At 39.4% G+C, this 25,970-nt stretch overlaps 1 protein-coding gene across 2 annotated transcripts in view; it reads left to right on the top strand.

Moving 5' to 3' along the window:
• NWD2 (NACHT and WD repeat domain containing 2) overlaps positions 1-20,301 on the top strand; it is a 60,100-nt gene extending 39,799 nt beyond the window's left edge. For both annotated transcript variants that reach the window (XM_057407602.1, XM_057407603.1), the window contains 4 exons: positions 10,081-10,284; positions 12,042-12,186; positions 12,486-13,075; positions 14,648-20,301. In XM_057407602.1, coding sequence (XP_057263585.1) covers positions 10,081-10,284; positions 12,042-12,186; positions 12,486-13,075; positions 14,648-18,583 — 4,875 coding nt within the window. In that variant the 3' untranslated portion in view covers positions 18,584-20,301. The remainder of the gene's footprint in view (positions 1-10,080; positions 10,285-12,041; positions 12,187-12,485; positions 13,076-14,647) is intronic.
• Positions 20,302-25,970: the final 5,669 nt, after the last annotated feature.

Genomic DNA, 25,970 nt, shown 5'->3' with positions numbered 1-25,970 from the left:
TGCCTCTATCTCTGGATGCTCAGTAAGGCACATGAAACAGCAACAGTAGGAGGAACTTTTCTTCATTAGCCGTATTTTACCTATGAGATGCAGGATTTCAAACCCTTTCAGAGTTCCTTCCTGCTTGGGTGACTGTTGTGGTTATTTTACAAAGCAGGGGAGATTACACCACCATGACCTACTCTAAAAGACAAGATTGATCTCCTTGCTGTTTCCAGGACAGCTATTTTTTCTAGTCTCTGTAGGAACGGTGGTGATTTCCACAGACAAGATTATTGACTCCAGTCTGGGCTGTGTGCTAAAGCCCTTTATTAAAACTACCCTTGTAGCTTGCTTTTCTACCCAGCTTCACTGTTATGAAGTGTTATAGGACCTGTCAGAAAGTTGACAGGAATCTGGACTGCAGTAGGAGTTACCTGTAAGGTCCTGGGCTTTATATGAGAGGGAAAATTCCTGTCAAGAAATATCCCACCCTATTTAAAGAAAAAAAAAAAAGAAAATTAAAAAAAAGGAAAGTGAGAATGCTGCATTTGCTCAGAGGAGGATCAGTGAGTGAGCAGATCACATCTGTAGCCACAGGTAGGCAGTGTGCCTGTAGAGTGGTACAGGAACACACTGTGGCTGGAGGAAGGACTTTTTGAGTCCTTCCTCTAGCCTAACTTTATTCCCAGACCTCTTTCCTAATTTTATTCTTTTTGACTGATTTTGTCACCTGCACCCATGCTCAGGGAGATCAGTGACCTAGCAATGACAAACGGTGAAGGAAAAGGCAACAAAATGAACTAAACTGGTGCTTGACAATCATGTAGAACACAGGAGAAGGAATGTGGAAGGAAGAATACCTTTGATACTTTCCCAGTCAGGAGAAAGGAGTGAGTTCTGATGAAGCAAAGTGTATCAGGGAAGTAGGCAATGAATTTCTTGTAGGGAAGTGCATTCACTCTGTATGATGGACTGTTAGCTCCTACCCACTATGTCCTGAGAAATGATTTATCATTATTTCATATCTCCCTAGCACTAAGGAAAAGCTTTGAGATTTAGAAATACTGCACTGTGGGTGAAGTTCTGAGTTCAGGGAATTGGTTCATTTACAGCTGGATTCGGCTGCTCTCTTTAATTTTCTCAAAGATGGGTTAAGCATCAAGTAACTCCACCATAATTTTCTTCTTACACCTTATGTCAAAAAGATCTCTCACAGAAAAAGACTTCATCAATTGCCCCTCATCCTTCCAGTCCTAATTCCAGTCAGTTTTCTTACAAGGTAGTCCAACAACCCTTTTTTGTCTTTCATGGAACTGAAACCAATACCTATTTCAAGTTTCTCAAATACATATAGCCCTACCCCCACTGTACTTCTGCAGTGCCTCTAGGGCAATAAGAGAGAATCTAGGGCATGACTCTGAAACAACGCACAGCAATGTTTCTCAAGCCAAGGAATATAAATGCATATCCAGGCAGATGGGGAAAAAAAAATCTCTTTCTCAGCACAGAAGTGTCTTTATTATGCCATCAGTTTTCTATTCACTTCAGTAATTTCAATTAAAAATTGTATTTCTTATTTTAAGTTTTGTACAGTCAGCTGAAGTTCTAACACTAAATCTGTTTAACTCATAAGCTTCAACCAAAGGCCTGAGGTATGGACACTATTATTATCACATAGCTATGGAGAAAAATCAAATTAAAATGTTTGATACCACTCTATGGTTACATTTTTCCCTTAAAAACTAAATAGAACAAATAACATAAAGCAACAGTCCCATCCCTACTTGTACATAAATACACAAGCTTCTTTGCATATTGGCACTCAGAATAGAAATGCTGATTTTACAAGCTATCATTAGCCTCATTTTATAGATAGGCAATCTGAGGCAGTGGCAAAAGCACCAGGAAGTTACTAGTTTCCATACTGAAATGAATAGAAAGTGGAAAGAAGATTTAAGAGGTCTGCAGCAGCTCTGATGTTCTGTCTGCTAAGTTCAGTTCAGTTGCCCTGCAACTGCTGGCAATAGAAGCACACTGCTGTTCTGAAGGCACTTTGAGCTTTACATCCTAGAAATCACAGATTACATTTGTAGCTTTTTTTTTCATATTTTTGATTTCTAATGGAGGTATTTTTGGGAGACTTAATCCCAATGTAACATCACTTTTCCCCTTTGTTCACCACCATGGAAAGGCAAGAAAAGCAGTCAGATGTATTTAACTGAAGAATATTCTCTCTGCACTTGTATCAGGAGGTCCTGACACTGTACCACATTGCAGCTAGAAGGAAAAGGAGTAGAAGTAGCTATTTTGGGGACATCTCTTGGGCACCAGCCACCCTGGAACTCTAGCTTCCTAAAATTTGGCTTCAATTAAAATGCATTATTACAGCCTTCTCCATCTTGGTTTCACTTGTTCAGTTCAGTTAAATTTAATGTCTTGGAGCTTGTTCCATTGAGCAATTAACATATATATTCCATTGAGATTTTCAGTTAATTCATTTATTTGTTTTTCTTCTTACTGAAATCATTAGTGCATTGGAAATAAATTTAAGTAAATATTCTTTTCTGGATTCAGTTCAGATGATTCACTGTTGTTTAGCCATTAGCATTTTTGCTTTGAGTTTGAAACAAATTGGCTCTTGTTCCCTTAAAGAAAGAAGGAAAAGAAAATGTACATTCTTTTCTGTTTGTTTCTGGTAGTAAATTCTCAGTTTCAATTCAAATCCTATTTATTTCTCAGAAACAAGGTTCCAGCTAAGCCAGTTATTTTGGGTTTTGTTTTGTTTTTTATTTTTCAAAAAAAAAAAGTATCTCTGGCTGTGCCTGAACATCTCATATCACATAAATAATTTCTACAGACTACTGCTAGAATAAAGTTACAATGTACTGCCAACAAACCAAAAAGAGCTATAGTTTTACTAAATTTCTTTGAATGGGATGTTAAATAAAAGGCCCTTTTGGACTGTTTGTTCCAGATTTTTAAGACATGATTTTCCTCTCTACTTGGTTATGTCAGTTCAGCCACATTTCCGTAGACGAGGAGGGTAAACACACCTACACATCACACATCCTGCATGGCTGCCCTGACTTGTATGTGACATCTAGGCAAGTTCACACAGGCAAGTGCACTGTGTTACCACCTCCAAATTTAATATGAAAGACAGGACATAGAATGTAGCCACTATACATATCAAAAGGAAGGTTTGAAAATGTTGGAACATTTCTTGTAGTTATGCTGAAGTGATTCTGTCTTCAATTCGCATGTACCTACATACCAATTGGAAGAAATTGAAGGACACCTCTGGGACATCAGCGAGAACAGCCTTTGCCAACACCCTGCAATATGTGAACATACTATCCCAAGGCATCCTAAAAGCACTTCAGTCCCTAAAAGTTAAGCAGTTGGTGAAGAACCACTTGGTGCATCTCATTGGCCCCTGAATACTGATGTTGGGTGCCATTCTCACCGTAGAGCGTGAAGCATTCACTGCATCTTCAATAATGTGAGATAACTCTTTCTCCTAATGGAGCTGTCCAAATTTGGATAAGTGATCTCAGTTTAAGTTTTCATTAATTTGAAGGCTGAAATGTGAGTCACTCAGGACCTCATTCACAAGTGGGCAAGGCTTTCCTCCTTCAGTAATGAGCAGTTTCTGTAAGAAGAACAAGGCTGAGAATGAGGGACAGCTGCCACTACATACATAACTAACTGCTGCATGCCTGTCACAGCTCTGAATTCCTGCCCAGGTTTAATTCCCTGCATCATATTACTAAGTCAGATGGGGAAAATAATATTTCCTAATCTCCCATGCATCTTGCAAAACCAAGTTGTTTAAGGGCTGCTTAAATCTGGACACACAGAGGTATCTTAGGCTAAAAAATGAATTGTGGTTAGAATTAATTCCTTCAAAGATTATTTCTTGAATGCTTATTCTTCAGAAAGTTGGCAATTCAGGACTGCCGTGAGAAGAGGAAGAGAGGACATATGTATGCGCTTCAGTGTCACATGTAGAACTTCATAAAGACCAAGAAGTAAAACTTCTTGGTAGGACTGATTCCATGGAGCCCAGCAAAAGCTCATTGGATCAGATCATTCACCAACTACAAAACTGTATATTCAATTAATTTCTAACTTTCTGTCTTGGCAAAAGAGAAAAAAAAATGTTGCTTTTAAGTTGGCAAGACTCTTCATTAGGGGCTGTAGTGATAGGACAAGAGGTAATGGGTTAAAACTTAAACAGGGGAAGTTTAGATTGGATATAAGGAGGAAATTCTTTCCTGTTAGGGTGGTGAGGCACTGGAATGGGTTGCCCAGGGAGGTTGTGAATGCTCCATCCCTGGCAGTGTTCAAGCCCAGGTTGGACGAGGCCTTGGGTGATATCGTTTAGTGTGAGGTGTCCCTGCCCATGGCAGGGGGGTTGGAACTAGATGATCTTAAGGTCCTTTCCAACCCTAACTATTCTATGATTCTATGATTCTAAGTATCTGAAATCACTTCACAAAACATTACAAATCTGACTTAGCAAATTACTTGGTTTGCAGATGTTAATATCTAATTTCTTCAAAAAAAAAACAGGTTAATGAAACCAATCAGTAACGAATATAACTTGCTGTTATTTGAGCGCTTGTGTTTTATTAAAATATCCACTAAATATCCTAGCTGAAATTAAATGTATCTAAAATTTTAACTTTTCTTGTATTAATATAAGGTATGCTATTAGGGTTCATGAACATTTTAGTGATGATATCTGAACTAATTACATGGCATGCATTATTCATCCAGCATATCTCAAGATCAAATCCAAATGTGGTTAGTTTCCTCCTTTTGGTCATTATGGTGACTGTGCCTATAAATTTAATATCTTTCCATACCACAAATACTAGAAGGAAAATATTTCCCATCTTGATCTAAACAGTAACTTTTTAATCTTGAGTTACTAGTAATTTCAGCCTCGGGCTCAACAAAGCTAACAAGACTACAAGCTGAGGTTGCTTTTTGTTAATTCTATAAAGTTCTGCTAGATATAAATGGTTGCTGAGTGTTCTATACATGTTGTCAGCCTGGTAGCTTTAAACAGTTCAATCACCTTCAATCTAATGAATCTTTAATTTGTTGGTTTACTATTAAAGGAAAATGACTCATCAGGTGGGAGATTTTGATTCACAAGTCTGCATTTAAAATTGTCTCTTGGTACTGAACAGAGTGTAAACATTACTGTTCCCTTTAAAAATACTTTCTTATAATAATCATCAAAATGCTGCAATGTTGTTACCACAAATTGAAGTTTCAGGTTATTACTGTAGAGTACTATGATATTTTTCATTGAGGTCTGAAATAATGATAATTCTTACTTGCAGATTTAGGGTGAAATAAAACAAAGATTGTAGGAAACCATATTTTCTTTCAATTCTGTTACTTCATTTTTCTATGAAGAAAGCTGCATTTATTTGAATGCATTGGGAATATGGAGAAAGGGCAGATATCCATGCCAGAGGCTGCGAGCATGGATGGAGGCAGTCCAGACACTGAAGCTTCTGGAAAAAACTGCAGCTCAGAGCATCTCATTTAGGCCTCTACAACTACCTTGAGTGGTTTTGTGGTACACTTATACAGCCAGATATAAATTTAACCATAATGACACCAAAGGAATGGAGGGGAGGTGGTTATTCCCTGCTGCTGGCTAGAAGGAGATACTTACAAGCCTCACCTCCATCTCTAAACATGGGAAGGTGTCGTTTTCACAGCCTGTGCATGCAAATGTTGTCCTAAGGCTGTCATGTAGCCTTACAAACAGGTTCTTAAAATTCTAGCAAACACATATAGTCTGTTTATAGTCCTCAGCCTTTTTTTTTTTTTACTAGTCACCACTGTTAATGGAAAGCATGCAGTACATCTGGAGGAAGGTGTGTTTAGATGAGGAACTGTTCCCCAGGAACCTGGTGTGTTTATGTGACATAACCCAGCATTCAAGTATCAGTCTCTCTGTAGAAAACAGCTGCAGTTACTCTGCATGCCTCCTGCTTCCAACACTGGGAGGTGATATTGCAGTCCTTTAGACAAACATTGTCAGTTACTTTTGTCCTCTCCAGAAAAATGACAAGGAGCTGTGTTTCAATACCTCAGTTAAATGGGCAGTGAAACCAGGCAGTAAATTGAAGCTAGTCTGGAGCTATCAGAAAGCACAGGAATGAGTCCATGAAGAGTTTTCTACCTCATAAATTTTTTACCACAATATTTTTCAAATGTTGTTGAATCAAAGTCATAGACAGAATCAGGTACTAATAATACCAGAACTTCAGCTTGTGTAATCAATTCCCTTCTTCATTCTAGTGCTAGAATATTATTTTTTTATTTATTTTTTATTAAAAATTTAATTATTTTTATTATCTTTCATTCCCTATCATGTTATTATTTCTATTCCTCTTTGTTTACTTGTCCATTCCACTGTATTAGAACATCAAAATCACCAAGTCACGTAATTGCCTTTCTAAATCCACATAGTCATCAAGTAGGTGCCAAAAGTGTCATAAGAATCTCTGTTCAGCTGCTTGTTAACCTTTCCTTAATTTTTTGGCTAAAACATGGAGTCCTTGCTCACACCAGCCCCATGATTCCTGAGTTTAACACAAATTTCAGAAGTGTCCTCTGAGCCTGGCTAACTCATGCACCTTACATGAAGAGTTGCCACCACAATCCCTACAGTAGTTTTCTGGTGTGCAGTGGACACAGCTACAGAAGTCTGGTCAGTATCCTCCTGCCTGCTGTTCCCTGAGCAGTTCTCAGGGGAAATAATACATGGCAGTGGGGTGCTGGCATAGCCTCTGCAACTTGTGTTTGCCATGTTCCACTTTTTAAGTTCTAAAAATAAATGTTTTACCAGACATGGATCCTTACATGATGTTCAACTCATGTGTTCCTTTCTTGGTATTGTTGGTAGCTCTTCCAAACACTAGACACCAACAATAACAAGCTAGATTAAGTTTTCACCTTGCAGTGCAATCAATAGATATTCATTCTGACTTCTCTTTCCTCCACATTTCCTTGTTCCTTTGCTTCCTAAGCACTATACATGAGTCATCTTTTAAGATTAATCTTAAAACCTTTTCATAAACCACAGCGAAACAAGAAGAGACAAATACCTCAAAGCAAAATAGTACAAGGCTTATCTTGTTGTTTATTAAGCTTTATGGACACTCACTGCCATCATCCCAAATGGAGGACACTTCTGTCTGTGTGAGTTGTCTTCTATGTATGTCTGTTCTTCCCTCAAATAATGCTAGACTTCGAGCGAAATATTAGCGATGCCATCTATAGCACAGAGATACACCATGATAAATGTATGCCTTCTGCTCTTTAACATTTGATTTGAGAAACAGTGAAGGCTTTCAAGTAATATTTGCATGAGCCTCCATTTTAAGTAAAAGCTTGTGACAGAGCCATCCACAGTGGTTCTAGTATTCTGATCATGTCAACCTTCCTTTTTATTGTGTATTGCTCAAGTAGCCAAGAGGATGTTTCTTAATACAGGATTATTTACAAAATGTCTGTTGCAATGACAGATAAGTTACAAGAAAAAAGAAATCCATCTCTTCATTTCAAAGTACTGCTCTTTGTTATTTACCTATAAGAGTGGAGAGGGAACAGCACAAACTGTACCAGAGAAGCAGAAAAGTACGCAGAATAATTCCAAAACAAATTTAGTTGATTAAATGCAGTACATTAAAACCAGAAATTTTAATCCTGACATTTTATTATTGTTAATGAAGAGCCCAGCTATTGATCTTTCCTCCAGCAACTGTCTACTGAATCCACTGGACTTAAATTTAGAAAAAGTGTAGACTAATGAATTTTTGTAATAATTGCTATACAAGGTAACTGCAAAATTTGCATGGTGAAGCTCCTCTGAGAGAAATTTATTAGATTTCTACATCAATCTGAAAGTGCAAAGGCTTGCAATTCAGCATGATACAAGTTATTAACCTCTCTTGAATAAAGAAGGAAAATAATATTATATTTTGTTTAACCTCTGTGGATTCAGAATTCCAAAATTACAGGGCTCTGTGAATAGATCAGAACAGTAAAAGCTTAGAAATTTTCCCCAGCTATCTCATTATCTGAAGCAACATAGCTCTGTCTACGAAGGGAGCTACTAGTTAGAATGATCACAAAAAAGTATAAATCCACATTACAAAAATACTGGATCATTTCATTAAAATTATTTTTACTTAATTCTAGTTTCTAAACACATTTATTCTTTTCTCCTGACTCCTTGATGTGCACCCTGAATGAAGCTACTGTGGGATCTTGAGTGGGCAGCGAGGCAAACCCATCTTTCCCCTACTGCCTCTCCATTGGAGCAGCTGCTTGAAGGACTTGGGTGCAGAGACTTGTCAGAGCCTGGAACCTGGACTTCAGGAACTAGCACAGCTTCTGCATTTCTTCATTTCTCCTAAGCAGTGGACAGACTTTGACTTTTTCCTGTCCACCAGCACTTTGCCACTACTCCTCTGCTAGAGAAGCCATCAGAGCCAGCCCTCTAGTTCATGTGAGCTCTTCCTTGTCTGCTCCAGGCAAAAATCACTGATCATTACACAATGTGAACTATGGTCTGAGCTAACCGAGGTGGTTTTGCCTGAAAGAGGTTAAGAAGTGTTCACATGCACTGCTCTGATGTCTCTGCTCTGAGGGTACAGGAACTAGCAAGATGAGCCACTTGAGTACCTTCTGCCAACACAACTGGATTCGGAAAGCTGTCTGTGGCTCCATGCTTTTATAATCACTGAAGCAGGCTTCATCATCATCAGTTATTGATTTTCAGGGTTTAGTTACAGCTGGAAGAGTTTAAAACAGCTTCTCATTATGATGAGTGGCTTAAAAATAATGAATATTTAGGATTTATTATTTACAAACAAGGTCATTTACATTTTTAGGGTACTACTGTATTTGCATCAGCATTACTTTACTGAGATCTTTCTGATTCAAATCAAGATGCTGATATTGTTGGTTCCTCTCCACATCAAGTACTCCTCATTAACTCAAAATCTTTACTGAATAGATTTAAATGAGGAAAGAAATAGAAAAAAAATCACATTTTAAATGAAGTGAGAATTCTCACTAACTTCTGTGGACCAAGATTTGAGTGCAGAAATAATCTGACGATCACAAATTTGAAAAAAAAAATCAAAAGAATGCAATAATTTCCTACTACTCTTATCTTCTGTAAAGATGTAGGGCATTACAATCGTATTTTTATAAAACACTTATGGACAGCAAGCTACAGAAGTAAATTCAAAAATGTGTATTCAGAGCATTGCAAGCAATATTACAAACTTACCTTTATAGAACAAAATATGCATTTAAGTACTAAAACGGGGTTTGATCCATATCTACTTGATATTTGGTCAAAACTGTTTTCCATGGCCCCACTGTTCATTGGGTGGGGTATTGCCCCAGTATGAACTGGGGCAAAGACATTGAACGCATTTTGCAAAAAGGAAATATAAAGCCAGCAAAGCAGCTTGTGGTTCGGCAGCATTGATCCTTGGTACTGCTGGTATAAGCTACATATTTAATAATACTAATATGAACTATACATAACATCATGTGAACTTACATCAAACAAAATATGAAATCTTATGTTCCATTACTGTGAACTAAGAATGAAGCCAAGAGGTAAAGAATCCAGAGTTACATCCTTATCCTGAGTCCAGAGAAAAGGATTTCCACATTCACTTTTGCATGTGAAATTAATCTCAACCTGTGACTAATGGGAATCAATAATAAATGAGTCAATACTGTGCTAAGTATTTGGGATTTTGTTTAATTACTTCTTTTGAATGCCTTTGTATTTTTATTGCCAGTTAATATTATGAAAGACAATGCATCTACTTGAAATTTTGCCAAGCCATCATAATAGGATACAGGTCAGTACTGTACCTTTAACAGTAATCATTTTACACTGTATCTGTTTCCCTTTCTAATAATTTCAAATTCATTAGGCTACTACCACACTGATTTTTTATGAAATTCAGATCCTGAGGAGGGGTTTGGCATAACTAAGAAGAAAAATGTAATCTCTACTTTCCTGCAAATACACAGGGCCTACTGGGAGAGAAGTACGGGAACATCCGAATACCAGGGGAAGTTGAGTCAGCAGAATTTGAAATGATCCTCGATGCTGCTATAGAAGCCAAGCTAGAGACAAGGATTTTAGAAGAGTGGTACTGCAGGGATGAGAATGCAGTGCCACCAGCATATTACCTCAGACCAAAATCTGAAATGCTGAAGAGCTACCAGAATACAGTAAGTCATAGTCACCTACTTACAAAATTATTCTCTCAGTACAGTGGCAGGCAGTCCCTAGGGTCAGCACTTGCTTCTGTCTCTGAAGTAGCTTCTACAGCCCTGTCCACACCAAAGCAACCGGTGCTGTTAACACTCCTTTCCCATATATGGTGCAGCTCCCAAGAAACATGATGGGTCATGGCTCTGGTAACAGCCAGAACAAGTGCATTGTAGTCAACCTGTTGGGGCTAGTGGGGCAGTTTCACAGATTTCTCTTATTTTCTGTGATATTGGAATAGGGAATGCTCAGGCTCTCCTGCTCTGGTATTGTGCCTTTGCTAGATTTCAGGGAACAGGATTTGCAGAGGAAATACACACTTTCCCTTCAGTTCCTGTATAAGAAAACTCTCTAACAGTCAAAAAAGTGCTTAATGCTATCCCAAGTCAGATCTCATACTTTTAATTTACTAACTGTATTATAGCAGAAGAGTTTTGAATACTGTTAATTATAATTTTTAAAACAGGCATTTGTCTTTAATTGATGGCAATAAAAACTGTGTTTCACCCAGGGCTCAGTTCTATACTCCTCTACATCCAATATACCCAGGGACAGATTTCAGTGTACAAAAATGAAGTCCCTAACAGAGTATTCACTTCTCTTTGTGCGCATACTGTATTCTGCAAGAAAATGAAATTAAACCATTATATTGCATTCACTTATTGTGTAGCAGACTATTTTTCTCTATTGCATGAAAAAACATTGAAAACATGAAAAAAAAGACATGGAAAGAGTTTTAGTGAGTTGAAGACAGTATAATGTGGCTAATTTTGAAGTACTGATCACAAGGGAGAAATCAAGCTCTGTAACTTCGCACTGTTTGCTAATGGCCACAATATGAATAAAGCTTGGCTTTTTTGTTGTTTAAACTTAGTACCTTTCCTCAAGCTATTGATACACAAGAGTAAGTAAAAAGATGCTCATAACCTAAAGCTAGCATAGAGTTATATCTGAGAAATGTACAAAAGTAATAAAAGATACACAGCTCTGAACATGTCAAGATGGAATTGCTGGGGAGCTTATTTTGGAAGCTGGTCTTTTTCCTCCAGGAAAACTGGAGACCCCTTAAACACTTCACTTGCAGTAAGTAAAGCAGCAGTGACCACCAGCTGCCTTAGGGAAAACCTCCATCACAGCATCTGTGAGATAGCATCTGAAAGGATTAGTGAATTTATATTAGAGTCCATCTCTGAAGACAGTAAGATTGCCGTTGCTATAGCAATGAATGAAACTAATGTCACACATAATCCTGCATTTTTCAAATATGGTAGTTGAAATGAGGTGCTTAATTACAGGTACGAGGAACCTCATTTCAGTTTTGAGATCCAAGTTTTTAGGTTTTGAGATCCAGGTATTCTTGCTTCTCATTGAAGGATCAATAATTTTAGCAGGATTACTGCTGCTTCATTATCTTTATTTCAGGCTTGATTCTCAAAACCCTCTTTCTATAAAGGTGTTATTGGTCTTATTCTTGAAAAATATTGCATTAGCTGCCCACAGTAGGAATTCAGAAAATACTCAAAGTAGCTAACTTTCATACCTCTAAAATGGAATGCATTATTATTATCTGCAGTATAAAAAGTTGAACTCATTCATTTATTTTATTGTATGCATTTCTGTGTTACAATGTTATTTATGACCTTGAATAGACTTTTACTTTCTGAAGCTGTAGACGTGTGTATTCCAGCTACTGTTTAACTATGGATATTTTTAAAAGATGGAATCTTCTTCAAGCTGTATGAATGAGAACAAATGGCAAGATATATCAGAAGAGATCAAGAAGATTTTTAAGACTGCTGTGAAACTGCTGTATGAGAAAGGAAAAATGAAACACAGCCAAGCAAAGAGATATCTTTCCTCTGGTAAATTTCAGACTAAATATTTATATATATTCATTTATTATATTTTCTATCAACCTTTCCACAAACATGAAAATATATTTCTGTTCGCATTTCCCATATAATTGAAGAGGGAAAAAAATGTTCACTGTGCTTGCTTGAGATCAAAACCTCTGTGAAAGTACTCAGCAATTTTTCTGTGCTTTTTCTGTTTTTCACAGAAAACAGATGCAATCGTTTAAGAATCTTCATGTTGAGTCAGGGGGATGTTCTTGAACTGTTTATAAAGAAAGGTTAACAGACTGTTTTCTTTTCATCCTCAGCTGTTGAAGATGAACTTGATTTTGCTTTGGGTAAACAAACACCAGCTTTCCTGAAGAAGTGTGTTTGCTACATTCGGAAAATTGCCAACATTGAGCGTTTCGTTAAAATTCCAGAGATGGGAAAATACATGGATGTGATACATACGGCCGGGAAGTACCTACGAGATCCAGAAGCCCATGAGAAACTGATCAAGCTCAGGGATGAATTCATTCCTACCATTGTCGCATCATCCAATCTGAGAGTGTACACATCTGTCACTCACTGTGACATGAAACTGGGTTACTCCCAAGAAGTGGAGAACCATTACATCGAAGGACTTGGTAAACAGTTCTATGAAGATATGATTGACATAATCCAGGCAACAGTGCAGCAGAATTTTGACACCGAGACTGACTTGCTGTACGATGAAGTTCTTCAACACTCATCGCTATGTAAAACATACTCCACTTTTTATGAATACAGATGTGAAGCATTAAACATAGTTCATAGGTATATTCTACCCAGCAAAATAGGACACATTAACCCTCTTATCATATACGGTGGACCATGCACAGGGAAGACTCTTTTATTAGCCGAAGCAGCAAAGAAGGTAAAAAAATACATAATATGGTGAATTTAGGAGTGCATGAAGGCCAACTTATTTTTTTTACTTCCTTTTGTCAATAGATTTGATATCAGCCTTCAATATATAAAATTAAAACAATAAAAATTATATTCCACATATTATTGTACACATACTAAGTAAAACTTAACCTTTCAGTAACATGTTGTCTGTATCATGCTTAGCCAGACCAAAAATACTTTGTCAGAGCTCTTAAAAACCTAATAGGAATCAATATATTTTTGAATTTACAACATGTAATTTAGAAGGATCTCTTTCCCTCTTTTTCCACCGAGGTTCTGCAAACCTGGAACCATCTAAACATCATATGCTGGTTTTAGTCTTAATCACAAATGGAATATGTCTTTCCAAGTCGTGCCATCTTATGTTCTCATTAGAAATTATTCTGGAATTAGGCTGATACACTTGCTACAAATCTGTCTGTAATAACTTGCAAAAATACCTGTACTTACTTATCTGACATACGCTGTTTAAGTCATTGAGCAGAGTACTACAGGGAGATGAGTGAAACAGTTTGTGCAAGGCAGGACCAGATGCAGAAAAAGACCAAGCTGGCATCAATATGCCTAATTCTCTAGCTGGGAGTCACCACATTGAGTGTCCTGCAGGGTGCTTAGAGAATTTAGCACAGTAGCTGGGAAACAGCTGTATCAGCAAGAAGGAAATAGAGAAGGGAACAGTTATGTTTTAAATTCCATATCTTTCACAAATGTGACTTCCTGTAGATTCACATTAGTTGCATAAGTGAAACTGGGTTTTGCACCTGAGATCTGAGTACAAAAGATAACCTAGAGACTCCCATTATGCTTTTCTTTTAAAATATTCTGTAATAACTTGAGGTAAAAAGACTTAGCAAGTAAAAGAACTGAGTGTGTTAGCCTGTGTAGACTGAGGGCTTAAAGCCACATTCCTCACTTGCTTAGAGTATGCCAGCCAAAAAAAACAGCAAGAAATACTTTTTACCCCTTGCAGCAGCGTCTAAGAGCAAAAGTCATAGGCACACCAAGACAGAGCATACTTCTGTGATCCAGAATTTCAGGTAACCAGCTAGTAAAGGGCAATCTGTACTCTCCTCCAAATCTAATCCCTGCCTTCCAAAATCATCAGAGCATACATTTATACTCAGCTGGGAATCAATGTTAAACAAGTTTAGGTGGCAAGCTGGTCTGCCTGGCTGAGAATGACGTTCCTTAGTGTCTAAGAAAATTTATTTGTAAGAGAATCTAGCTACTGACTTTCAGAAGTAGACACAGATTTGGCAAAGAGTACCCTGGGATTTATGGATTACATTCTGCTCAAGCCTTTTTGTGGATCTGGATCTTAGTGTGTTGTGAGGTACTACCTGTGCTAAACAAAGATGACATTATATGAATTTCATTCAGTGCACATAAATCAAACACCCCTTGAACTCTGCCAATGAAAGCATTTCCATTCAGCAGTAACATTTTAAAATGTTTATTTACTATAGGCAATCACTATTTATAAACTCTGTTACTGTGCTTCATTTGGATATTATCTAAATTATGCTCTATATTCTAGGCCTATTCCTGGTTGCAAGAAGAGATGGGACCAGATTCTGACCCTGTGGTAATTATAAGATTTTTGGGATCCACCGAAACAAGTACAGATCTGAAGAATATACTTCAAAGCATTTGTGAACAATTAGCAGTCAACTATCGTTGCCTCGTACAAAGTTACCCAAAAAAGATTCATGACCTTCGGGACTTGTTCATAAATCTCCTGAATGAGTCTTCATTCCACAGGCCGCTGGTGATAATATTCGATGCCCTAGAACAGCTAACAGATAGTGATGATGGTAGGAAGCTCTGGTGGCTTCCCATTCACCTTCCCCGTTCAGTACGGATCATTTTGTCAACACTGCCAAACAAGCATGGGATCCTGCAAAAACTGAGGTGCCTTATTCATGAAGATAACAACTACATTGAATTGACTGCAAGGGACAGAAAGATGTGTAGCCAAGTACTGAAACATCAGCTGCTGCGAGTTAAAAGAAAAGTAACATCGGGGCAACAAATTTACGTTAATGAAGCATTCTCCAAGTGCACTCTGCCTATGTTTGTGAATTTAACCTTCAGAGAGGTCAGGAACTGGAGATCTCACAAAGATGTGGATGAGTCCTCCCTCTGTGTCACTGTACATGAAAGCATAGAGCAATTGTTTTGGTCACTGGAAAGCAAGTGTGGATCAAGATTATTGTCAAGAGCACTTGGCTACATCACTATGTCCAAATCTGGCCTGAGTGAAATGGAACTGGAAGATATTTTAGCCCTGGACAATAGTGTCATGTACGAGCTGAGTGAGAGGGTCAGACAGAGTAACCCACTGAGAATTCCATATATATACATAGCAAGGCTTAAGGAGGGTTTACAGGGGTACTTAATAGAGCGACAGGTGAAAAACGTAACACTGCTTCTTTGGGCAAATAGGCACTTGCAACTAATTGCCCAGAAATTGTACCTGCACAATGAAGAAGAGTTGCGTGAAATGCACACAATCATGGCAGAGTATTTCCTTGGTGTTTGGTCAGGTGGACGAAGAAAACCTTTTTGCAGCAATGGCCAATATCTGAACAGTTGTCCTGACCGTGACAGTAGAGGCCTGAACAAGGATGAAAAGCACTGCATGGATCAGACTGCTTTTGACAGGCAGGCACCTGATCAGCCATGGGTCTTTCAGTGTAATCCATTAGAGCCTGATATCTTTTTTATCAATCACAGAAAAATGACAGAGCTTATTCATCACTTGACAAGATGTGGAAGAACAGATGATCTTCTGTACGGAGTCATTATGAACTTCAGCTGGCTGTACACCATGATTAGAATAGGGCAGTTTGATAAAGCACTTTCTGACATAGAACTGGCTTACACCTATTCTCAGGAAAAGGAGCTGAAATTTCTGGCCAGTACCCTCCGCAGTATTAAGTTCAAAGTAGTAAAACACCCAGGTTCACTCTCTGCTGAATTGCAGCAGCGGCTTCTCCCAGTAGTAAGTTCATTGCCCAAACTCAGACATCTCCTCTTAGAATGTGACAAGGATGGACCCAAGTACTGCTCTATTGTCCCTTTACATTCCTCCATGGATGTGACTTACAGCCCTGAGCGCCTGCCGCTGTCTTCCAGCTGCATGCATGTCACTGAGATTTTGCCTACTTTTAATCCCAGCACAATTATCGCTGCTTTAGAAAATGGCTCCATCAGTACTTGGGATGTAGAGACCCGCCAGTTACTAAGGCAGATTACAACAGCTCCATCTGTTATCTTGGGGATGAAGCTTACTAGCGATGAAAAGTATCTTGTAGTGGCTACAACAAAAAACACTCTTTTGGTATACGATAATGTAAATTCCTGTCTTCTGTCTGAGGTGGAAATTAAGGGGTCAAAGCATTGTGGAATTATGGGGAGCTCCAGTTTTATAAATGGATTTACCTTATCAGTCAACCATGCACTTGCTTGGCTGGAGGCCAGCAAAGATGTTACTGTAATAGATCTGCTTTACGGTTGGCCTCTCTATCACTTCCACTGCTGGTACGAAGTGACCTGTGTGCAGTGTTCTCCGGATGGAGTCTATGCATTCTGCGGACAGTCTTTGAACACTGCGACCATTTTTCACTTGGGCAGTGGAGAGAAACTGGCCACCGTGACGTCTGAATTTTCTAGTGGATTTGTGAAATTCCTTCTCATTCTAGACACAGCCCAAGAAATGGTGATGGTAGACAGTGAGGGTAGCCTCTCTGTTTGGAATACGGAGGAAATCGTGAATCCCCAGCTTACAGATGACTTTGACTGCAGGAGAGAAGACAGTGAAGTTGTCAGCATAGAGCTTTCTGAAGACCAAAGTGCAGTTTTGATTTGTAAGGCTCTCAGCATTGAACTTCTTGACACTCATGTGTGGAAGGTGGCTGAAAAGTTTAGAGCTAAACACAATGAGCGCTTTATATCTGCCGTGTTGTCCAAAAATGGCAACTGTATAATTGCTTCAATGGAAAATACCTCAGCCATTTTTGTTTGGAGAAGAGATACAGGACAGTGTATGGCAAGCTTACAAGAAATCTCAGGAACTATAGTCAGGCTAATTAAATCAAATCATCATAACATGCTGCTATCCTTATCCACCAGTGGTGTCCTTTCTATTTGGGATATAGACATCATAACTGCTATGTCCAATATTGACAAATCTGGCAAGCCTATCCAAAGGCTGGTGTTGCCAGCTAGAGGTGAATTAATATACACATTGGATGGATCAGATTCTGTCCATAAGTGGAACTTCAGCACTGGATTTATTGAAGCTGTATTCAAGCATGAAGGTATCGTTGAAAACTGTGTGCTAACCTCTTCTGGAGAGATAATGGTGACATCAGATGACAAATGCAGCCAGTATGTATGGCACACAGTTAGTGGTGAAAATATCTTTCGTATTAATGGACAAAAAATCTCAGAGCTAATGATTACTCATAATGATCAATTTGTAGTCTCTCTTTGTGAGCAAAATGCATCCAGAGTTTGGCGACTGGCTACAGGACATAGGGTTTGCAATATTTTAGTTGCCTTACAGAATGCATTTATAACAACTGCAAACACATTTGTAGTTGGAATGGCAAAGAATAAAGTGTTGGCAGTGAGTCTCTGGACAGGCAGTATAACCAAGAAGTTTTGCTGTGATGATGGTGCAAGCATTGTGGATATTAAGCTAATACCAGATTGCCCAGATATTATAGTATTTATAACATCTACTGAAACTGTGAACATCTGGAGCCTAACAGAAGAAGTCATCTGCAGACGCGTACAGTTGCCTTCCAATTTCTTAAAAAATTTGGAAGACTTTGAAATATCCCCAAATGGGAAGTTAGGAATTATAACCCATGGTGATGAGAATATCAATGTGCTTGATTTATACAGTGGAAAACTTCGTGTGGTTCATGCTCCGGGTGTTATCTGGCGGCAGAGGCTGTCTCGTGATGGCCGCTATCTTGTGTACATCTGTTTTCGCAGTGAAGAAGATGATGATAATGGTGCTGTCTCTAGTTTAATTGTAATGAGGCTAGCGGATGGCAAAAACATTGGTGCCTGTTCTCTTTATAAAACTCCCACTTTTCTTGCCCTCTCACAGAGACATTTAAATATTATTATTGGATTTGATGACGGAAGTATAGGTACTTACACTGTAGTGGATCGAGTTGACGCTGCACTGAAAATCAAAATTGCTACTTCAAACAGCCGTCAGATTTTCAACAACACAACACAAGTGATCAGGCCAAAATGCCACAATTATAGCTTCAAAGTCACTGCAGACTGCATTTGGAGGGAATCAACGGAAGTGTTTGCAAGGGATAGCCCCATTACAGTGACAGAGCCTGAGGTGAGTGAAGCAACACCAACCAAAAAACACAACTATTGCTATGAGAGAGTGTGCTCAGCCATAGATTGCAGAGGGCACAGTTTTGCTTCTGACAATTGAGTAACTGTCTGGATGAGTTTATCTGAATAATAGTACACATGCATAGATTTGTCTTCTGAATTCGTGTAAAAATCAGTGCATTTCTTGGAAGACAGACAGAAACAGCAGGGGGCAGAGCAGCTGTTTTTTCCTCAACAAATATTCTTACATTTATGTAAGCATAAAAGCAAACATAAAGCAAATGGGCTGCAGGGTTTTTTTAAATTTTGGAATACAAGGTTCAGTCCAGGATTTCACCAGGGTCTTGATTAAAAATTTCTAGCAATACTATCAAAATTGTTATGCTATTGCAGAAGTTAGGTGATCATATCTGTGATTGACAAACTGCTTTAACTAGAACTAAAGCGCCACATGACCAGTGAGAAAGTCAGACCACTGTTTTATACACCAAGTCGCCTAGATGGGTCTATAGCTAACAGCCAACTTTATACCCACTTGCAAAAATGTGTTTTTTTGCTTGATGGTGCAATGACAAAATGTCACCTGCCAACCTGGAACACTTGATACATTCCATCATCATTTAAAAAATACCTACTGATTTTTATTGTTTTTTAATTGGGATTACTGTTTGGGTTAAAAGGGGTAGGTGCCAGTCAGTGCAAACATGTCAGCGTGTTAGGTGATAAGTATTTGTTCACCTCAGTGAATGGACTGAAAGATTTTATTTTTTTTTTCTTAATTGCATGCAAGGATTTGTGGCAACAATGACAAAAACGCGGGTCGTAAAAGGAATACAGGATTTGGGGGGGTATTTTTTTGTTTGAGAAATTTTTTCATCTTCACAGTGTGTATTAGTACAGGTCATAACGAAAACTTTTTTAAAGGGAAAGGGTGTTACAGACAAAGAGTTAAACACATTAATTTCTTTGTGTTAAAAAGTTGCTATCCATTTTGTTATAAGAAAGTCTGAAGTTATCTCGTATGTCCCCAAAGTAATCTTAGTAGGAAGTTTTGTGACATGCCATGTATTAATCTTGATAACATTTGCCTTACTATTATTTCTGTTCTTTCCTATGATAACAGATCAGATGACCAAACACTCTGGGACTACTTGTATATGTGCTGAAATACCCCACTATATGTAAAGGCTGTCCAAAGCTCCTTTACTGCTCCGATTTATAATGGGTTTTTCTTACTTACACATACTTACAAGATTCACTTTCTGCTTTAGAACTGTTCTGAGCCTTTTGTACAATTTTACCAGTTTCAAGGCAGAAATTGTGAATAAATGACAAATGCTTTTAAAAAAAGTTACATTTTGCCCAAGTAGACAAAAACACTGAACAGCATCTGAAAGGATAAGATTTTTCCCTCCTTCCATATCCTAAAGATGGCACACCTGGGGAAATATTTTCGAATTATTTAAACAAAACAATTTTATTCTTCAAATCAGAACTCCATGCCACAAATTTCCAAGAAATGAATGCTAAGCTAGAACTTAATGTAGTGTGTGAATGTTCAATGTACAAGCCAATATAGTATATTAAGTGACTTGAATGATTTTTTTCCTAACTTGTTTGCAACTAATAGATCATATTGAATGTTTTTATGTAAACTTTGTATTGTTGGGAAAACCTACCCAAGCAGAGATTTATATTTTCATAAATGTCAAATTTAGTTAAATTTTGTTACAGAGTTGTTAAATTAGAAATCTATTGCAGTCTTCAAATAATATACAGTCTTGTGTATGCCTTGTTTGTACTAATAAACTATGAAAATGGACTTCTGTGATTCCCTTAATTTCAGGGAAATTTCATGCTGGCAGAGGGACAGAGACGTTTGCATCTCCTATTAGTCCATATTTAAATAATTTTAAGGGCTTTATTCATAAGGAAAAACTCCATTATTTTTCCCACTTCAGTTAAATAAATCAAGCATTCAAAAAACAACAAAAAAGCATGCTTGGGTGCTGCTTACGACTAGATTGCATGCTGCCAGTGTGCAAGTCAACAGACATGAAGGTTTGTGTAGCCTACTCAATAGAAAGCCCAGAAAAGACAGAAACACCTGAAATCCCACTCCCCTTCAGACCTGTGGAGCTACAGAAAGGGGCTGTGGGATCCATGCCTCCCAGGATCCTGTCCTGTAGGTAAGTGACTTCCACTTTCTTTAAGCACTGGGTATGACTTGCACATGTGAGCCTTGAACTCCTTGTGCATAATCTGTTCTTTCATTATCTTGGAAGAGTAAAAACACACCTTATATCTGCCAGGAGAGTAGCTAACTTTGGGTAGTAAAGGAGCATAACATAGAAGCAAAGCAAACCCAGATAAATGTTCTTCCTTTTGGGGAAGCAATACTAGAGCCCAGCTAGTACCGGCTCAGCTGAGCAGCTTATCCGTAGAGTACCCAGACCTGTTCCTCTTATTTTCTGGCTCAGTGAACTTTGTGGTCTTCTGCACAATGGCATGGCTTCCTGGGACAGGAGATAGTCCCAGCAAAACACAGGACCTAAACATGAGAACAGTCTTCCCTTCATCTTGGGCCAAAGAGAATTGATTTTAGGCCTTGTCTAGTTGGTCAAAGGAATAGGCTGACACATGAAAGCAGTGAGTCTGTATATAAAAAGGCATGTTCCTGTCCTGCTTTAAACTTTAGTTTTTATGTTCTAAGCAAGGATGGCAAGAGTGGGGCAGCAGTACTGTTTTTCTTAATTGTAGAATAACAAGATAGACAAACATGAACATGACTCCTAATTCATTTAAGCCCTTCAGACAGGTATTGAGTTCTTAATCGCACTAAAGGATGCTGTTTACGTCCTGTCCCTCCTTATAATTTACCTATGTCTTAATAGATAAACTATCTCGTTCAGCTTTTCAGCTTTCTGAATCTATTTCTCACAGGTCAGATTCCTCACACTGGACATAAATAGAAGATGCAGGTTTCTGAATTGCAGTAGGCTGCTCAGTGTCCAAATACTTGGTGCTGGCAGAGCAAGCACTCTGTAGCCCCTCACAAATCTGTCCCTGAGTACATCTATGCAGTGGTACAGGGACAGCGTAGTTTCTCTGCTAATGAGCCATGCAAATGCCAAGTGCTGTTCTATCCCTACCTAGGAATAAAGCAATTTCTTATCTTTTAAGGAGCATTATCAGTGTATCTAGAACAAAGCTTTCATTTATTATCTAAAGTGCATCAATAAACAGGCTCAGACGGGGTCCATATTTTCTAACATGGAAGATTCTAGGAATAGGCTGTAGCTGCAAGAAAGCTTTGAAGGGGAGTTAGCCAGAAATTCTTTGGCAGACAAAGGTAAGCCGGAGGTCAGCTAGAAAAAATGTTTTCATCAGTCATTTCCTTTGCACCACAGCTGGGGAATGCATGGCCCGTGACTTCATTTCATACAGCCTGTGGCCATTCAACATATTGTCAGATAACATCAAAATGGGAGTTAACATGTAGCCTGCAAAAAGCATTCAGAAGGCATTCAGGTTTCAGTGGTTCCCCAGCCCTCCTTTCTCTATGCTGCACACTCAAGCCCTGTATGTAAACCTATAGAAACAGAAGTTTTAGCCATCTAGCAAAGCAAATTTAAAGCAAAAAATCATCACTAAAATGGTGTTCACATGTGTGAGGACCATTTCAACCCCAGATCAGCTTAAAATCCTGAGATTTTGCCTTTTGTCAAAAACTCCTTATGTATGTCTGTATGGGTCCTTTGGCTAATTGCCATTAGACTTTTAGCAGCTATCTGCTACTACAGATCATTGCTACAATTGTTCTATTTTGTTGATTAAGGATTAAAAAATACATAAATATTAAGATTGTAAAAGGGCAATTATGAAATCTATTCTAATTCTAAGAAGGCAGTATAAAACCAAAGACATCTTACCTTTTTACACATATTTTATGTAACCATTAAACTGATTATGTAATCACCTACATGTGGACTACAGCCTTTGGACAGTTTTCTCTTTTTTTTTCTTTTTTTACTAAGAATCATTATCAAGTGTTTATGCTACGGACATACCCTACTTCAAAGTTCTTTCACCCCCTTGAGGATGCTACTCAATATCTGTTCCTGAAACACCACCTTGCTGCAGGGAGAGTAATGAGCTACACTTTTTTCCCTGGTTTACATTTCCAGCCTGGTCACTGAAGACCATTCCTTGCATTTTGGAGGCAGTCTTCTCAGTTTCATGACATGAAGTGGTGCTCTCAGTGTGGGTCTAAATCATAGTCTCAATTCTCGATTTCAGCAGAGAGGTCAAAGGTTGAAGGAACAGTCATCATGATCCTTCCCAGGATGGGATAAGGCATTTTATCATGTGCTTCTCCAGAAGGGGCAGTTTGCACCACTGTACTTCTGTGAAAAAGGGACATTCACTGTCGAGAACCAGCTATGCAGGGCTACATTCACTTAAAAACACAGGCCAATAACCAGGAGAGTGAGAGGGATTGTTACCACAAGGTGTCTAGTCCAGTAGAAAATGCTGTTAAGATCACAAGAGTTTCCCAAAGTGACTGTTGAGATCTGCCCCTAGCAAGCTCTTCTCCCTGCCCCTAATGCCCCATCACCCCAGTCCCATGCTGCTGCTGCTTACCAGGGTGAGGGGGGGCTCCCATCCGAACTCAGCAAAGCCCCTCACATGTTCCCAGCCATGGTACGCTCTCCACCCACAGCACCTGCCCTCTCAGCAGCACACCAGTCTCCTCTCCCGCAGGGAATATACAGAAGATACATATTTAAGGCACACCCATGCTCCTGCTGTTGCAGCTTTCACCACACAATCTGCACACCAGCACAGGTCTTACTTTTACATCGTATAAACTAATCTCTCTGCTTTCATGCCACAGCTCTGATTTCACACATATTTCAGTGCATGTGAGAAAGCTTCTAGACTAAAATAGATCTATTCAGAATATTTAAAGGGAAATACACCCACTTGCAAGATGAGAGATGAAGCAAAGCTCTAGATATGCTGTAGCACAAGTGAAAATAGAACATCCCAAAAGCAACAGGATAGTTTGCTGCCATTTGTCTCCGTTATTCTGTTGCCTGTTAGTAAATTGCCCAGCAGTCCCCACTGTAATATCATGTTGACAACAGTATCTGAAGTTACAAAATTAACCTTTGGGGCTGTAATTTTTCGAGGCAGACTTCTATCTCAGCAGGAAGGTTCTCCAGAAAACCTCAGCCAAAGCAGTCGATTAAGGCACAAGAATGTGATTAAAGCAGAAAGGATTTCTGCAGGCTGAATGTCTCAAGTATTTTGAAAAAAAAAATAAATGTTGTCATGCCTGTGTTTCTGAACAAAGACTATAGATTGGTGAGACAAGTGATCTTTTCCTCCAGAACACATCTATGAAAACCTGACCAAACAAGCAGCCAGAATAGATCCATCAGTTTGCACATATCCATAGGAAACATTAGGTTGCAGAAACAGTACTACAGCAGCTTAGCATGCTTGGGACTGCTGGGGTCGGACAGAATTTCTCTACTGGTGTAGAAATACTGGGTGCAGGTTCAAGAAACCACAAAAATGAAGTCTGTGAAACATCAAAAATTGCAGTAGCCATGAAAAGGGTCTGACAAGGAGGCCAGGCATCAGGAGCAAGGGGAAGGCAACCTCCCCAAGGTCATCTCCGGTCCTACTGCACAGCTTTGGGACTGGGCCATTTCTCAGCCTCTTAGCCCAGCCTATTAGCCCAACCACAACCAGGAGGGTAATGGCAAAATACCAGCGGGTGCAGAGCTGGCACTTGGGGACTGGCTCCCTCTGGGCAGGGCTGTAAGCCAGGCATAACAGTACAAGGGCTGTGCTCAGGTCTACACACAGCACCATGCTGTATGAGCAGGAGCAGCCCCCAGCTGCTTGCATCTACTGCCTTCCTCAACTCCCTAACAACTTAAGGACAATTCTTTACTTACTGGCCAGAGAGCCTTTGGGCGAGTTTAGTGAAGGTTCTGTAATAAGACTTTTCCTGGCTCTCAAAATCCATTTTCAGCTAACACTGAAAGCTTGGCAGGAGAAAAAACAAAAAAAAACAAAAAAAAAAAAAACAAAAAAAAACCACAAACATAAAATCTGCCAAAGAGCTGCTGCAGAGTGTTGCAGTTCGTGAGCCCACAGACTGTAAATGATACTTGGCCCTTACATTATGACATAACTCTCTGCTTAAAATAAGCACATCCAAAGCAGCTTTTATTAATTTGCTTGCTGGCATGCAATGCATGAGCCTCCGATGCAGGGCCTGGCAGCACTGGGGATGGGGGGGCGTGTCCCTGATGTCCCTGAGTCCCTGCCCCCCAGCCCTCCTCAGCCACCACTGAACTGAGTTTGACAGTCTCACCACAGAATCACAGTATGGTTTGGGTTGGAAGGGGCCTCTAGAGATCATCCAGTCCACGCAAGCCCCTGCCAGGGCAAGGCCACCCAGAGCAGGCTACACAGGAATGCATCTAGGCAGGTTTCGAATGTCTCCTGGAGAGGGAGACTCCACAACCTCCCTGGGCAGCCTGTTACAGTGCTCACTACAGCGCATACTAGGGGAAGTGTAACAGGGCAAACCGAGACCGCTGCTTTAGAGGGATTTTAGGCGGATACTTTGCACTAGAAAGACAAGCAGGGCTCCAACACGTTCCTTCCACTAGGAAAGCAGGGATGCAATCCGCCCCCCAGGCAAGGAGGCAACCCTAAACCCAGCATTATTCAGGGCGAGAACAGCACACCTACTCATACAGCAGCTGAACCTCCTATATCTGCTGCTATGAAGCTTAACACCACAAAGAAAGAAGGGATTTAGCAGAACATTTCCAAGGTACTATCAGTAGGCTGCGTCAGCGCTGCTGGGGACCCCGGGCTATGACCCATGCAGTTAGGTGATGCAATGTCAGTGCCAGTTCTTTCCAGGAGGCTGGGGTTTTAACACAGTTTCCAGGTACATCGATATATGTTAAAGATTAAAGCTGGGAACACCTCACCCACCTGCTTGCAGAGACTGGCTAAATTAAATCTCGCATCCTGCACAGGGAACACTCTCCTAACTGGATTGTGGCAGCAGAACTTCTTTTTTAGCACACTTTGAAACAGCACACCCAAACCAAAATAATTCCAGGAAAGTCAGCAACTTTCACAGGTAAACCTGTTGCAATGCTTGCAAATATACCTTAGAGCCAAGTTCCCTTACGGAGCACTACCCAGAACAGTGGGGATTAAACATCAGTGCTAAATAAAATGTAACAGAGGAGCTTTCTGCCAAATCCCTCCAGCACCGATTGTGATACAGGTAGATTTAGTTTTAAGAACATGCAAGTGAGAGCACTCATACGCTGACGGGCTCAGACTTTGCTGTGGTTGTTGTAAGTGACTGTCCCGGCAGAAAAGGAAATATTTGGCACATGTTCTTCCTCTTCTTTTACTAACCCTGCCCAGACGGTGGTGAG

The sequence above is a fragment of the Pezoporus wallicus genome, unplaced genomic scaffold (assembly GCF_028554395.1).
Source record: "Pezoporus wallicus isolate ANWC-B61680 ecotype Strahan unplaced genomic scaffold, APGP_CSIRO_Pwel_v1 contig_2492, whole genome shotgun sequence".
Classification (NCBI taxonomy): domain Eukaryota; kingdom Metazoa; phylum Chordata; class Aves; order Psittaciformes; family Psittacidae; genus Pezoporus; species Pezoporus wallicus.
The sequence above is the reverse complement of the archived record's forward strand: the minus strand, read 5'-3'. Positions and strand labels throughout refer to the sequence as shown.